At 38.9% G+C, this 17,818-nt stretch overlaps 1 protein-coding gene and 1 pseudogene across 1 annotated transcript; one reads left to right on the top strand and one right to left on the bottom strand.

Annotated features, from left to right (window-relative positions):
- LOC132611903 (phenylacetaldehyde synthase-like) overlaps window positions 1-4,831 on the top strand; it is a 67,076-nt pseudogene extending 62,245 nt beyond the window's left edge.
- Window positions 4,832-6,436: 1,605 nt separating this feature from the next.
- On the bottom strand, window positions 6,437-8,071 carry LOC132611467 (phospholipase A1-Igamma1, chloroplastic). The gene has a single exon (XM_060325892.1). It carries the CDS (start codon window positions 7,991-7,993, stop codon window positions 6,470-6,472), a length of 1,524 nt encoding a protein of 507 aa, XP_060181875.1. The 5' UTR covers window positions 7,994-8,071; the 3' UTR covers window positions 6,437-6,469.
- Window positions 8,072-17,818: the final 9,747 nt, after the last annotated feature.

Genomic DNA, 17,818 nt, shown 5'->3' on the forward strand with positions numbered 1-17,818 from the left:
GGATGGACTAGACCGTGAACGCCCTTTGGAATGGGATCGGCCTCATCCGCCTCATCTACCAGATGGTGTCCTCCACCACCAGGTCCTCTAGCAGCAGCGCCGCGTCCTCTACGCGCACGGAGTCCTCCGGCAGCACAGCGTCCTCTGCCAGCACGGCCTCCTCCTCTAGGAGCACCCGGTGCTGCCTGATACTCAGCCTCCGGAACAGGCTCCGCCATGCGCCTAATCTCGTCTGCCTGCCGGATACCATCCTCGAATATTCTAACCATCTCCGCGGCAAGCCCAAGGTAAGACATATGCTCTAACCCCAAGATGCGTAAACGTTGTATGACCACAAGCTGCATTTGTGTTTAACAGAAACAAAAAAGTTTATTTTTAAAACGTAACAATTAATGCAATTAGATAAATCTAAATACCATAAACTTACCAATGCCTCGTACTGCCCCGCGAGTGCTGAGTATCCTACATCTCTAGAGGGACGCAAAGCTGGGTTGCCGATCAATCGGCGTGTGATCTGATGATACCAGCGCATGTAATGCTCAATGGGAGTCAAATGACCGACCACCGCTAAAGTGCTCAACTTGTTCTCCCAACGGTGGAGCTGGACATCCATGAAAGCCAAAAAATCATCATCATCGGTAGCCTGATCATCCCGCTGGTAGTGTCGGAGCTCATGACGGACATCAGGGGGTATACTCTGTGTATGCCCAAACTGTCGTAAGACACGCTCGGGCATGTGATCCTCTACGATGTCCATGTGTATCAATGGACACCGCGACCTCCAAACCCCCTGACCTGCCCTACAGAAGGGGGCAAACCATCTAATATAGCAGTGTACGACGTCCATATAAATAGCTGCATAACATATAAATACAAATTAGTGATCACCAAGTAGAAAAGACGTTTAATTAAATTATTAATGTAAATTTAAATAGTTTTACCGCATCGTCCGTCATGTGATCAAGCTGGTCCCGGAATGGAAGAATACTGTGGTGCGTATCCACAACCCGGTCAAAACCCGCTGTCCACCTCCTCGCATAAGGCATGTCAATCTCGAGGTGATGCCTAGGTACGGGCTGAAAAGGCAGCATCCTCTCACTCGCCCGTAACTGTAAGCGATATTAGAAAATACAATTTTTTAGTCGTTCTTTCAAGAGGTTTGTTGACATTAAAGGAACACACACTTAAAATATTACCTGGAGAAGAGCAAAAAATCCACACACATCTCTGACATCACCAATAAACGCTCAGCACAGCATCTGTAAAGATACGCCAAAACAGCACCGCCCCAGCTATAGTCTCCCAAGCGGTCCAGATGCTCCAAGAAAACCAAGTAACGTAAACTGACAAAGGCACCCGATGAATTCGGGAACAAGATGCCCTCGAATATAATAAGAAGGTACAAACGGGCATGACGATCAACATCGTCCTGCGGGGTGCCGTCCACAACCGGATCCAGACCCTCCAAATAAGTGCAGAGTGCACTAAGATGAACCCGACTCTGTCCCGATATCTGGCCCGCGGCATCAAGTACGAAGTAGGTGAGCCTAGTCAACTCTGTCACCCACGTCTGACCAGGAGGAGGCTCGTACTAAGTGTACAGTGGCTCTCCATCTACCCGCAATCCAAAGAGGACCTCCACATCCTGAAGTGTAATCGTGGCCTCACCAGTGCGAAGATGGAAGGTATGTGTCTCTGGCCTCCATCGCTCAACCATGGCCGTGATGAGCGCCCAATCATGTTGTACTCGACCAACGGACACGCAACGGTAGATGCCGCCCCGAAACAATATCTCCAACACGCAAGGGTGTGGGGGGTGCTCGCGTAAAAGAGCCCACGCTCTCTGCAGCCTACGGGGACGGAGCCTAGTAGATATCCCTATAGTACCGGCCCATAATAACTCTGACCTATGATTGTCTTGCAAAGACAATACTGATCTATCAGCGGGCCCCGGGTGAACAGCGGGCCCCGGGTGATCATCGGGCCCCGGGTGAGCATCGGGCGCCAGGGGAACATCGGGCCTAGGGGGAACATTCGGATCCATGAAAGAGCCGGGTCTGTACAAACTAAATTAGTCATTATTCTTGAAATGAAAGATAAATTATATTAACTAATTAATAATTTGTAGGGAATATGTGAATTATGTAGTATTATATCTTGTGAATTATTAACATGGGATATGTAGTAAATTTAATATGTGATAGTAAGGACACATATGTGATGACAAAGATTTTTAAGTTAATTACTTTTGAATTATGTGATGGCAAAGACTTGTTAAGTTAATTAGTTTGGGAATCGAAATTCAGCAGTAATATTTGTTTGGAACTCTATTTTGAATATGTGATATATTTTTAGTTGACCAAATAGCCAACACAACTACGATAAAATTAAACTAAAAGAGTATATTCGCTGACCACATATTTTCCTACAAACTTTACATTTTCTTCTTTAGATTATGTATTTATGAAAATAAGAACTTTAATCTTTTTTTATTTAACATAGATATTCACGCTTTTAAAATTATATAGATTAACATTTCATAATCATTTACAACTTGTTTGGATGGTTGTTACCTATTGTATTATATTATGTTGTTAGTTTAAATAAAATGTTTTCTTTGATTGCTACTTTAATTTTATTGTTATTTAACGACGAAAGGTCCTATTTTATGTAACCACTGATTTGGTCCTATACAATACAACACAATACGATAAATGTCAAAACAATACATAACAATCATCCAAACAAAGTGTTAACAACATAATAATTCATTACCATTCAACTTCTTTCAATTCATAAAGAATATTTAACAAATACTCAATTAATAAAATAATAATTCATTAACAATTCATAAATAATTAACAAATTAACAACTCATAAACATATAACAAATTAACAATTCATAAACATTTAACAAATTAACAATTCATAAACATTTAACAAATAATGAATTAAACAAAACAAAAAAAAAAAAACGGAACAATATGGCATAAGCCACTGCCCAGCCCGATCAAACAAACAAAAAAAAAAAAACGAAATTTGATTTTTTTTTGGAAATGAACGACGATTAAATGTTAAACATGCATGCAATATAATGTATATAACAAAATAATAACAAAAGTTCATAGTAGAAAACCTTAATCGAAGATTTTTTGTAGAGTTATTTTAATCGAGTTGTACGCCGCTTTTTCTCAAAATTCGAACTTAGAATCTTGCTCCTTGACTTGAATATACCGAGAATCTAAACTTTCCGGACGAAATTTAATAGAAAACGATGTTTTTTTGACGTGGGGACCACCTTGGCTCGCCTCCAATGGCGTTTTCAATTTTTTTTTTGTCATTGGAGGGACCAGTGGTGGAACCCGATGGAGTTTTAGTGGGGTGATATAGCGCAATATTTTACTGCGCTATAGGTGAGAGAAAAAGTCCTATAGCGCAGTATTTTACTGCGTTATAGGTGAGAAAAAGTTTTGTATAGCGCAGTAAAATACTGCGTTATAGCACTTAACGGCTCCGTCTCCGTGAAGTGCTATAGCACAGTATTTTACTGCGCTAAAGGTACTTTGGTAACTTTTTTTTTTGTTGGGGTATTTTGGTTCAAAATATTTTTTTTGGGGCATTTTAGTTCCGGACTCACTGGGTGATTACTGCATTTATTTTTAAGTGATCTCATTTTATGTTGTCAAGGGTCGTTTGCTTGGTGGTTAGAAAGTGAATTAGTCATATATTAAAATTAGCTTAATTAGTACTCCTACATGTTTGGTAGCAATTAGCTTAATTAGTACTCCTACATGTTTGGTAGCATCTTACACGAATAAAAAAAAGGTTTTTCTCACCGATATTCAATGAGAAATTTGTGCTATAAAACATGATTTTCCCACCTTATTCCCGCCGAACAATCTCACTAGAAAAATGCATGGTGAAAAACAGGTTCCCATTGAAACGCTGGAAAAAATTCCTAATTTTTTCATGTAAAAATAATACTCACTCCATTTCAATTTATGTGAACCCATTTGACTGGGCATGAAGTTTAAGTAAATAGAGAAAGACTTTTAAACTTGTGGTGTTAAATGAGTCACATATATTTTGTGTGGCTATAAATCATTGCATAAAGGTAAATTGTTTCCAAAATATAGAAAGAAGTCATTCTTTTTTGCACGGACTAATACGAAAATAGGTTCACATAAATTGAAATAGAGGGAGTACTATTTATTGTTTTCCCACCGACATTCAGTGGAAATAGTCATTGAAAAATTTTCAGTGGGAAAATAGTAATTTTTTAGTAGTGTTAGTTGCTATATATAAAACTCAACACACCAAGTATGTGTTTGGTTGCCAGTTCACAATCTCACATAAATAAAACATGTATAAGTTATGAGTCAGTTTATGTATTAATTTATGCCGGATAGAAGATGGATTGACTAATATGTGAATTAGTAATACATGAATAATTAAATTTTGCATAACTAATCTCTGTATTATTAATACTTACATAACTCTTTAACCAGTAACCAAACGACTTCTCAGTGTATAAAAATTAAACTTCTTTAATATTTTATTGATGGTGTGTTTTAGGGTATCACCATTAGCACTTCAGATAAAAACTAAAATTCTTGGTGAAGACCAAGTGAACAAGTTCAACGCAGAGCTTTTAGAGTCCATATCCGGTAATATACACATGACTCATGCATTGGTGGGAGGAGTTTACATGATCCGTTTCGTCATTGGTGCACCTCTGACTGACTATCAACATATTGTGATGGCTTGGGAAGTTATTTGTAACCATACGAATGCCATGCTAGACGTCAAATCAACAAAGACAATTCAATGATATATAATCTTTTCATCATATCTTTCTCTTCTATGATCCGTCATTTTCATCATATGTGCTTTTTTCAGACAATGTTTTCTTTTACCTCGTGAGAGATTTTTCATTTTTGAAAAATGATTTTGTTGAGCCGAGGGTCTATCAAAAACAGCCTCTAACCCCCCACAAAGGTAAGAGTAAGTTTTGATTACACCGCACATTCCCCAGACTTCACCTGAGGGATCACACTACTATCTTCTTGTTGTAAGAGATTTATTATTTCTACCAGTTAGGGTTCGTTTAATTAGTTTTGTATACGGTAAAAACCGGATGTATGCAAGATCGGTGAGACCGGGAACCGAGGATAGGAAGAAACAAGCATGGGTACGAAGTCTTTCCTTCGGATCGGTGGGATTTCACCAGTGCAGTTGGTCCGAGAAAAGCGGAGTAAATCTGTTTGGTCCGGTATTTCCGGACCAAACTCTGCATCGACGTTAGTCCGGTTTCTCCATGACCGAATTGATCGTGACCGTTAGTCCGGTTTCTACATGTCCAAATTGGTCGTGGCCGTTGGTCCGGTTAATCAACTGCAGAGCTGCCACGCGTCAAGACCGTTCTGTCACGTTGTACTGGCGACCGTACGGGTGTCAGACCGTATGGCCCAACCTTATCCTTTTAGGGTTTCTTTTATCCTAAAAGGGCTTTATGTTGTAAAAAAAGCCTTAAGACAAAACTATAAATAGGAGGCATTTCCCTACTTTTAAGGATTAGCTTTTTGAGATCCATAACATTGTATTTGAAAATATATATTGGAGCTTTTCTCTATCTCTCTCTCGTTTCTGGTCCGAACCAGTTTGGTTCATTCATTCAATATAATTTAAGCTTAATCATCTATAGCAACATATTCATTCAAGGCATTAATATATATTCATATATACGTACCATAGCAAGCAAACCCACAAATATTTCTCATAAAATTAAAATAGATTAAAGTTATCCACATATCCTATATCTCGCTTACAAATTCAATTGATTACCAAAATTTGGGGTAAACAAGTTTATGTCTAGTTATTTGGAAATTTTAATGTATAACTGTAAGGATTGCAATACGATGAATAATAATATTACTGTAAGGATCGTAGTTCAGTGAATTATAATAAATGGATTGTTATATGGAGATGCCTAATTTAACAACATTTTTGTGTTCAGATAGATACAAAGATCAACACGTGCCCATTCGACCTACTCTTATTATGTCCCACCAACCCAATCTCTCACACTTCTTTACTGGGACATTTATGCTTCGCCTCTTCACATGCCCAAATCATCTCAGCTTCGTGTTTCTCATCTTGTCCACTAAAGGCGTTTTGGTGGTACCTTCTTATCACATCTTCACATGTCCAAATCATCTCAACTTCGTGTCTCTCATCTTGTCCACTAAAGGCGTTTTGGTGGTACCTTCTTATCACAGACTCTCACGATTGAACTAGGTAATGGTTTTTAGATTCTGAATAAACTTCCTCTTTAAAACCAACAACAAAAAGAATCCACAATGGGAATAAGTCCAAACTCTGTTTCGCATTAATGAGAATAAAGAAATTAAGAATTGAAGTAAGTTATCAGGCAGGGTAACTTAAACATCTATTATAAATATATAAGGATTCAAAATCCATAACTAATTTCTTGCAATACAAGTTCACCATGACTCTGTTCTTCCCTAGTAGGTGAAGGAATATCTTCTGGATCTCTTTTGGGCCTTACCCACCTACCATAAGAATTACACTCTAACCCCTTGTGGGCCAATTGGTACCAACAAGTAGGAATCCTCAACTCATCTACAAGCATATCACAGGCCTTATTCACTAGAGCCACATCCCTTTTAGCATTAGACCTAAAAGTTGAACTAGCACTAACAAAACCATCTACTAAATGAAGGTATGTCTCAAGCATATGAATCCCTATGAAATTAAACCCTCTTTTCAAATAAGGTGAAGACCTAACATCAAGCTTCAATTCAGCACCAACATGTGTGTAAATCCACTCTAATGACCCGGTAAAATCGTCGAATTTTTGTAAACTTTCATTCAGAACTATTCCAGGCATTCGAGGGACTAAATCTTGTTTCACTGTAACGCGTAAAATTTTGACTCCCATTTGGTAAAGCTCGTCTCGAAATGCAATATTTCCAACTCTTGGGGATGCAAATGAAATAACACTAATTGGATGTTTTGGAAAATTTGCTGCTGATTCATAAGCATTTAAGAGAGCCAGTGCACCCCCCAGGCTATGTCCTGTTATTGTGAGGCTAACTTCTTCACCTTTGCTTTTGTAAAAATCCACCAATGATTTCAATTCTTTCATGACTTGTTCTGAGGCACTTGATTTGTTGTATCTAGTTGAATCACTCTTAGATGTGTAAATACTAAGAAAACCATGTTCAACTTTTGAGTCCATATGCCCAATTGGCTCTAATTTCCTCTGCATATTTTCGTACCATTCTGAAGGTGTCACAGTGCCTCTCCATGCCACAACAATGTCTCTCCTCCCAATTCGTCGCGATTCTTCATCGTCACTCACCGCCACAAAACCAATCCAATTTGAATCTTTGCTCCATGTATATGTCAATCTTGATCTTTCAAGCCATTGAGGCATATCAATGTGTGACATAGCATAGATGTACTTGGTAACTTTGTAGCCACTCTTGCTAAGGCCTAACTTGTCAAACAATTTGTGAGTATTGTACATGCAACTTCCACAATACTCCGAGAATGAGTCGAAATCTAATGCATCATAAGTTGCTTGAGCAAATTCACCATATTTGACGATTTCACGACGAAGCAATGGGTGGAGTGGATCAAGAAGACCTTCCCATTCTTGAACACCGTGAATGTCGCGCCATCGATCAGATATATCCTCTTTAGGGGACATGGTAGGTGTGTTGGCCTTGTCTTCATGAATGTTTAAAGTGTTCCAATTAGAATCATGAGTACTAGGAGGATTAATCTTTTGGTATGGTTTTTGAATGTTTAGAAGGTTTGACAATGTTTCACCAAGTCTATTTGATTTCTTTGAGGTTTTAACATCTTGGTAGGCATAGACCATAGGAACTCTATTTTTGTTTAGTTGTTGGTTGTGTTGGTGGATATGTGTGGCAAGGAGGCGGTGGGGGTGGTGGATTGCTTTCATGGTGGCTTGAAAATACGGAGGAAATCTAAATGAGAATTGTGATCTAATTGTGGTGGGAACTTGGATTTATTATAGTAAGATTTATATGATGGGGGATGGTCGGTATGTCAAAGAAAGAAAAAGAGGATTTTTCAATATTCAAAAGGGGGCAGCCCTTTTGAGTGTTTGACTCACTTATTTAATTTCAGATCGTCAGCCATAATTATCACGCGTTAGATAAAAAGAACGGAGTCTTTCGGTGTAAGAGATTCATAGCTTGTTTGAATAAGTTTTCAAAATTTATTTCTTTTGGAAAATATTTTATATCCGTAGTAGTTTTTGAAAAAAATATTTTGAAAAGTACCAGTTTGTGTTTGATTAATTAACTTGAAAACACTTTTGTCACTATTTTGCAGTGATTAGTGCTGGTCAATATAAGATATCAAAGACGCTTCTAGAAAATAAAAATCTATTTTTTAGCTTCTGACAGTTTATGCCACTACTCAAAAACAGTCATTGTTTTCTTAAAGTTTGGCTAGACGGCTTAATTTTTAAATAAGCACTTTAATGACAAATTTAGCTTTTCAGAAATTTGGTCTAACAAGCTATTCAAGTATTCGTTCAATACATAAGAGTTAGACAACATGTAATGTAAGTCAAAATATTTGTACTTACGAACATTTTAACTATTTGAATGCTAAAACGGTTCAACTCTCTAAATAATATTCTTTTGTCTCAATTTATTTGACACACTTTTCTTTTTTATCCATTCATAAAAAATCATCTTTCTATATTAAAAAATCTTTTAATTTTTAAAAATTTTGTTTTACCTTTAATGAGAAGATTTCTAGGCACGAAAATATTTAAAACTTATTTGACCAAAAATAATAGTCCTCAGTTTTTTCGTAAACTCTATTCTCAATCAAACAGGATCACATAAATTGGAATGAAGTTTAGATGTTTAAGAACCGAGTACTATTTTAGAATATGAATTTGATCCCATCAATATGAAAATACATATAACTAGGATTTAGATGATAGAACATCAACAAGGATTATGATGGGATGAATAAGATTCATACACTCTTAACCAGCAGAGATTTTAGGTTCGAGTCTTGAGTATGAGAAAAATCCTATAAAACATAATATGTAAATAACAGCATAAACATTCAATTTTTTAGGTACGAATAGGGTAGATCAATTTCTTTACATTCAAACAAAACAATTAAATGTAGTAATATACTTCTTCCACTTTTTTTTTTTTTTACTTGTTCAGGTTCTATTTTGTACTTTTCTTAAGAAATTATTGATTAAGTGTTTATTTTACTCATTTTTGCTATTATAGTAATTTGAAAATCTAAATTTGACTACTAATATTAGTTCTAGAAAGTGATTACCCAGTGATAAGAATAAAGTTAAAAAAATAAATAAGTAAATTGCTTTCAATTTGCTAAAGTACATGAGTAAAAAAAAAAGAATCTCTTTTTAATATACTTAACAAGTAAATAAAAAACGAAGATTACTAAATTTATTTTTCCAAGAAATCAGTCAAATGAATATTCAATCCAAACTCTCTTATTTATAGAATGCTCAAGCACATCTTTATATATGTGTTCTCTTCACATTCACGTGTGACAAAATACATCATACCTTAGTTAGCTGAGAGAAAAAAAACGTGTTATAGCCGAAATCAGCAAGGGTTGTGCTCTTCACGTGCTGCTGGTGATGCCTTTAATCAAACTTTGACAATGACTTTTGTACTTTGTTAGGCTTATCTTAATAGCGGCCAATTTAGATCAGACGTAACCGTTTCACAGATTTCACCAAGTCCTGTTCAAATTTCTGCATATAGGGATTGCAAGCGGTGAGGGACGGTGTGGCTGCTAGGCAAAATCTGTCTAAATCCACAAAAACTTCAAGTAGTAATTGCACGGTTTGCTCTTTCTTTAATTGTTGGCCTTCAAATGGACTAGTCTTTATTTTTTACCTTTCAAAATCGAACTTACGCTTAGGGGGCATAAGTTCTTTAATTGTGGGGGCATAACTTGTGGATATTATGATGTGTAACTTACGCCCCTCTAAGCTTAAGTTCGATTTTGAACAATAAAAATTAAAGACGAGCCCATTTAATTTGAAGACCAGCACAAAATAGGGGCAAAAGTGCAGATAACCCAAACTTCAACCCGCCCAGCATCGGCCTTCATAACATAATTTGATGGTTTCAACCAAACACTAGTGTATAGGGCAAATTCGTAGACACCAAGTGGACGTATCAAAATGTGACACTTGGAGATGGTGACATGTCAGATTCGAGTCAACAAGCGAGGGGCTTCGGGAAAGCATACAACATTCCAGAGAAGTAATTTGGTAACAATTACCGGAGGCAGAAGCTATAAAGGGCCCGGACAAGAATGTCAACTTACTTATCAAATGTCATTCAATGCACAACCGTTACAAGAAGGTGCCTTCCACGGAATATTAATAAGCATTATTTCTCTCTTTGTTGCTCATTATTACTATGGCATTAATTTGTATTATTTATGGGGGCATAATTCATGGAATGTGTACCCCTTAGCCCAAGTATAAATAGGGTCTATCTATTCAATGTAAGGACACGAAATCCAAGAGTTATACACGACATACATTTCACACTTGCATTGTTCTTAGGTTTCTTTACTATCTTAAATCAGATCCAACAAGCACCAAATTAGTAGCTTGTTCGGAGCTGCTAGTTCAAAGCTACATCAAGGCTCAGGCTATTCTTAACTTTTTACTTTGCTTATATTTCGTTCATATCAATTTTAATTACAAATTACATTACTTTTCTGGTCACTTTGGTCCACGTGTCCTTGATGACAAACACAAATTCAACTGAATTGTTTTTCGCGTAAACAGTTTGGTGCCCATCGTGGGCCAGGATAACTGTGGTATCATTGTAGCCCTATTAATAATACTAATTCTCTTTAGATGTTGCTGTTTGATTCAATCTCTACAGATATGATGAGCACTACTGATGACCAAACTCATATCACTACCGGGAACAACCATGGAGCAACTACCCTCAGAAACGGTCTAAATCGACAGTTTATAGAGGAAACAACACCTACTGGCGAAACCCCCGAAGAAGCGATGCAGATCGTGAGGGAGCAGTAGTGGTCAATGATGAAGGAGATGAAATTCATGAGGAAAACGATCTCAACACTTTCTGGTAACCCAAACGCCATAGTTATGAGGCCCGTAGGAACACTACTAACACCAACTGTCGGAAATAATACACCAGTGGAGACCGAATGAAGGGTAGAACCATTGGGAATGGAGATGCATACAGGGAGCGAGTCCATCCCAGATGATCCTTTTCGGGCACAAGTCTTGCAATTTATGAAAGATAAGATGAACAAAAGTGCTAAGGAAGAGGAAAAAAATGCAAAGGAGCTTCAAGCCCGTATGGATCAAATCCCAGGGGCTCCACCTGTCCTTGAGGGTCTGGATGTAAAAAGTAAGTTTAGTTAGCTTATAAACCAGAAGTTGCCCTGTAGTTGATCTCGAAGAGATTTAAGATGTTAGATATCCCCAAGTATGATGGAACGACAGATCTGCAGAAACACATAACAGCCTGCACCATAGATGTCAAGGGAAATGACCTGAAACCAAATGAGATTGAATCGGTCTTGATCTAGAAATTCGGACATTGGTTAAAGGGGCATTAACTTGGTGTTGGCATAAAGCAATATGAAGTTTTGATGATTGACAAAGTGAATGTACGAGGCATAGAAACCAGATTTACAACAAGTCCATAGACATGTCATATTGCAACAAAACAGCATAGGCAAATGCAGACAAATAGACACAAACGCAGATTGCAAAATATGTGTGTGCAAATGCAAAGACAAGTAAGCAATGAAGATATTAGAGGAACAGATATAATGAAGATGAAGTGAAGAGGTGAAGAGACTCAGTGAAGAAGCACTTCAATGAGAAGTAGAACAACTGTGCAAGCTTGTTCTATACAAAAGAGTCATCATATGCAGAAGATGGATGATCACAAGTCATCACGTGTATTGGATGAATGACTTAGAAGTGATCGGTGATGAAGGAGTGGAGAAGACCAGTTGTAGACACCGAGCTTATAGTTATATGAAACAGGTTTGTCAACATGTTCCAGACAAGATCTTAGAAGCAGTTTAACAACAGATGAAGAATGAAAGAGATTGGTGGAACAAGTACAGGAACATGTGCTATCTCAGACAGTGCAGAGATTCAGAGGCAGATTATCATGACCTAATTTTACTAAGTCACGCGGGCACCTACCATTTCCCACCTCGGTAGGCGAACCGTTTCTCAAATCATCAATTCAACCACAATAAAGTAAATAGAGCAAAATAAGTAGAAGCCTGAATCATAAATAATTCTAAGTGCGGAATATAAATACAATCCCCAAGGAACTGGTCCGACTCGTACAAGAGCAACTAAATAATGTCTAGAAAATACAAGTCTCAAATGCTAAACGCATCTGTCTGAATGGAAAAAAATAAAAACAGGGATAGAGGAGTCTCCAGGCAGCGACGCGTCAGATGCTCACCCTAGATACTCGCAAGTTAGGCCTGGAAATCAGTCTATTCTTTAGTCTCGTTCTTTATATATGTTAACTAATTGCTGTCGGCTTATGATGCCTACTCAGTACATGTTGTTTGTACTGATGCTACCTTGTAACACTCATTTTCGGGGTGTAGAGTTTGATACAAGTTTCATTTCCACTTCCTAAACTGATTTTCGAGGCCTGTCTTATGAGTATCTAGGGTAAGCATCTGATGTATCGCTGCCCGGAGACTCCTTGTCACGGTCCAACCCGCCATGACTGGCACTCAACTATATCCTAGTGGGTAAACCAACACACAAGTCATCTATTCATTCAAGTCTGATTTTATATTACCCAAGTTAATCAGTTATTACCCATTCAAGCATCAATTAAATAAAATAAGTCATGCCATACAACACTGAAATAAGTGCGGAAGTTCTAACTATTACAAAATCCGCAAAGTTCAAAAGTCATCGTACCAGGACTCTAATTTAAAACATGTCTATGGAATGAAATCTAACCAATAAATATCCATAATCTCCAGAATAGGAAAAGACATCATAAGAGGAAGATCTTCGGGCGGCCTAGCATGGATAGAAGCTCACCCTAAATCTATTAGCAACATTCTCAACGCTAGATGTGAGGGCGGGTTAGCAGTCTCTGTATCACAATCTGCACTCAAAAGAATGCAGCAAGGTAGTATCAGTACAAACACTATGTAGCGGTAGATATCATAGGCCGACTAAGATTAGTATCATGCATATCTCATAAAATCAATAGAATAAACAAGCCAGCCAACATACATGAATATCAATAAAACACAACAAATCAACCAAGGATAATCACAATCAAACTACCAAGATATCAAGAATCACAAAAACGGAAGCCACAACGGAAATAAGTTTACCACAATATCCACCCTCACTGTACACACATGCTAAACAATGTCATTTCTCAGTAGTCATGACCTGCAAGGGACCCATGGTGTTCATGTACCACTCGTTCCGGATTCACACCTCTGACCTGAGCACAAACCTCCGCTCCGGAATGAACCTCGGACGCGGGACATGTCAACGTACCTCTTGTTTTCAGAACTAACCTCGGACCGCGAGCCCATAATCTAGGTCACATGTGTTCCTTTCCATACCTCTTTACAAGACAGTGTTTCTTACCTTCTTATTATCAATACTCAAATCATTATTTCGTGTCACAATATCGCCGAGAAGATCATATTAGCTTCTCATCGCAACACATCCACTGCAGATTTAACACATAGGAATAGTGGCACGAAGCCTACACAATCACTCAATCACATTCACATAGGTGTTTAGCCACACAATATCATGATGGAAACTAGACATGCTTTCTCCTAAAGAATTCACAAAACATACAATCAACTAACCAAAGTCTAATTCAAGTAGACCGTAACCTACCTCAAACGTAGAGCTGGAACAACGCACGCCACTCCGTTATAGCTTTTCCCTTCCTCAAAGCCTCAAAACGCTCAAAATATAGAAATAGAAGGCTCAATGAGTCACACTTGCTCACATCACAAGTACCAATTCGAGAATACCCTTCCCTTTACCCCATTCCAATGGGTGGATGATTTTCTAGGTGTAAAGCAACCTATCAAGGGCCTTAGTAATCATTAATCATTAAATTATAACAATATTATATCAACATTCCCACTACAAACAATTTTCATGGTCAAGATACCATTTTTATAGAAGCCTAGGTCTCAAATCACTTAGTTTATGGCCCTAAGGATTCAATTCATAATTAAGAGGAGTTAACACAAGCCTTTAGATGATAAATAAGTGATGATAACCATAACCCATCAAGTTTAGAAGCTTTATTAATTTCTAGGGTTTCTATTACAATTCCACCATTGAAGACCCACAAAAGTGATGATAATCATGAAGATGATACGGAATGGTTGGAAGGAATAAATGAAACTTACCTCTCAAGAGTTTTCTTGCCCTAGCTTGAAATTTCACCTTAGGTGCTTTTGGGGAACTGTGTTGGGGTATTATGAATAAAGAATGTGAGACTAAGTGTTTAAAACCTGGCTACTGGTTTCCGTCGACCGCTACAGCGGTCGTTTCACCGCTGCAGCGATCCCGCTATAACGGCCAAGTGACCGCTATAGCGGACCCAAAGAAAATCCGCTTACTGCTATGGCGGTCGACTCACCGCTATAGCGGTACCGCCGTAGCAGTCAATCGTCCGCCACAACGACCACAAGGTAAATGGCAGGCTGCTGGCAGCTGTCCACCTACCGCTATAGTGGTACCGCCACAGAGCGTGCCATCTGGGCAGTGAGCTCGACTTTTTGTCCAGTTTTCTCCCTTTCATTCCACATTTCATCTGAGGACTTACAAACGCAAACAAAACATGCACACAGACATAAAAATATCATACCAATCCACCCACGTCATCCAAATTCCCAACAGAGTTCTAATTTTTTACATTAACCCCCTCGGACTCAATAAAATCAAACAACAACCATAAACAAGACAAGTTTCAGCTAGTAAGCTTACACAATCGAGTTCTTACTGGCTCGTTCTACCCTTGGAAATGTTATAATTGGTAGAGTGATCCTAAATTTCCCATAACGACCGAAAGGGTCATTACACTAGATACCAATTAAACCACTGTTCGTCCCCGAACGGACAAAGTAGAGAAATCTAGGGAGGAGTTACTTGTCTCGGCGGAAGGCTGAGGATACTTGCTACACATATCAGATTCTGTTTCCCAAGTAGCTTCCTCCACTGGACGATTCTTCCACTGAACTTTAACAGAGGCTATTTCCATGGACCTCAACTTGCGAACATCCCTATCTAAGATGGCAACGGGCTCCTCTTCATATGAAAAATTCTTATCTACTAAAACCGAATCCCAACGGATTATGTATGAACCATTCCCGTGGTACCTCTTCAACATCAAAACATGGAACACCGAGTGAACTCTGATAGACTCGGAAGTAAAGCAAACTTGTAAGCCACTTCCCCCACACGCTTGAGGATCTCAAATGGCCCAATGTACCTCGAGCTAAGCTTGCCCTTCTTCCCGAACCTCATTACACCCTTCATAGGTGAGACCTTCAACAACACTTGCTCTTCTTCTTCAAACTCAACATCTCGGACCTTGCGGTCTGCATACTCTTTCTGCCTGCTCTACAGTTGCCAGAAGCTTGGATTGAATCACCTTCTCTAGGGACTCTCTCAGAAGATTGGTACCCCAAGGCCTCACCTCGAACGCATCAAACCATCCAATAGGAGACCTACACCTCCTTCCATGCAACGCCCCAAATGGGGCCATATCAATACTCGAGTGGTAGCTATCATTGTAGGAAAATTCGGCCAAAGGAAAGAATTGGTCCCAATGCCCACCAAAGTCTATCACGCACGCACAAAGCATATCCTTAAGGACCTGAATAGTCCGCTCAGACTGACTGTTAGTTTGAGGGTGGAAGGCTGTGCTAAGATACAACTTCGTACCCGACTCTTCATGCAAACACTCCTAGAACCTGGATGTGAACGTGGTGCCTCTGTCGGACGTGATGGAGATAGGAACCCCATGAAGCCTAACCACCTCATACATGTAGATTTTAGCCAATTTCTCCGCATCATAAGTTATCTTCACCGGAATAAAGTGGGAAGATTTAGTCAACCTGTCTATTTTTTCCTGCTTCGACTCAGGAATGGGTATCCTCTAAAGTGTACCCCTAGGTTTCTGATGCTCATACTTCACCTGTTGGCAATTCAGACACTAAGCAACAAATCTACTATATCAAGTTTCATCCTAGTTCACCAGTAATGTTACCTCAAATCACGATACCTCTTAGTAGCGCTAGGATGAATAGAATACCTCGAACTATGAGCTTCTGTCAGAATGGTCTTGATCAAATCGCCCACACGTGGCACACATACTCACCCTTTGATTCGCAACACGCCCTCCTCATCAATGACGACCTCTTTGGCCTCGCCACGCAACACCTTATCACGTATTTTACACAACTTAGCATCCTCAAACTGCTTAGCCTTAATCTGCTCTAAAAATGATGATCAAGCCTCAACACAAGCCAACACCCTATCTATGTTGGAAATATCCAACCTCATAAACTATTAGCCAGAGTCTTAACCTCTCTAGTTAACGGACGCTCCGAAGAAATCAAACGAGCCAGACTCCCCATACTAGCCGACTTCCTGCTCAATGTGTCAACCACTACATTTGGCTTACGAGGGTGATATAGAATGGTGATGTCATAATTTTTCAGCAGTATCTCCGCTGCCTAGAGTTTAGATCCCTCTGAGTGAACACATGCTACAAACTTCGATAGTCTGTGTACACCTCACAATAGACACCATACCAGTAGTGCCTCAAGATTTTCAACGCAAACACCACCACTGCCAACTATAGATCACGAGTAGGATAGTTCTTCTCATGTACTTTCAACTTCCGAGATGCATAAGCAATCACCTTCTTTTCCTGCATCAAAACAACACCCAATCCAGAACGTGAAGCATTACAGTAAACAACAAAATCCTTGCCCTCCACGGGCAATGCTAGAATCGGTGTTGTAGTTAATAATGTCTTGAGCTTTTGGAAGCTCTCACACTCGTCGGACCACTGAAACGATACTTTTTTCTGAGTCAAGCAGGTCAAATGAAAAGTAATAGAGGCAAACCCTTTCATAAACTGATGTTAGTAGCTCGCCAAACCCACGAAACTATGGATCTTGATCACTAATGTGGGCCTAGCCCATTCCCTGACTGCCTGGATTTTCTGATGATTCACCATAATACCCTCTTTCGAAATAACATCCCCCAAGAAAGACACAAAAGACAACCAGAATTCACACATAGAGAATTTAGCATACAACTCCTTCTCCCGCAATACCCCAAGAGCAATTCTCAAATGTTTCTCATGCTCTTCCTTACTTCTAGAGTACACCAGGATAACATCACTGAACATTATTACGAAAGATTCTAAAAAGAGCTTAAAGATACTATTCATCAGATCTATGAACGCAGGTGGGGCATTAGTAAGCCTGAAAGACATAACTAAGAACTCATAGTGTCCATACCTGGTCCGAAAAGCTGTCTTAGGAACATCCTCTGCCCGAATCTTCAATTGATGATACCCTGACCTTAAGTCAATCTTAGGGAACAAAGAAGGTCCCTGTAACTGATCAAACAAGTCATCAATACGGGGAATGAGATACGTGTTTCGAACAGTTACCTTATTCAGTTGACAGTAATCAATAC

This window comes from Lycium barbarum, chromosome 9 (assembly GCF_019175385.1).
Source record: "Lycium barbarum isolate Lr01 chromosome 9, ASM1917538v2, whole genome shotgun sequence".
Lineage (NCBI taxonomy): Eukaryota > Viridiplantae > Streptophyta > Magnoliopsida > Solanales > Solanaceae > Lycium > Lycium barbarum.

Excerpts from the sequence above, each read along its gene's own strand:
- LOC132611467 (XM_060325892.1), bottom strand. The coding sequence starts at position 7,993 with ATGAAAGCAATCCACCACCCCCACCGCCTCCTTGCCACACATATCCAC.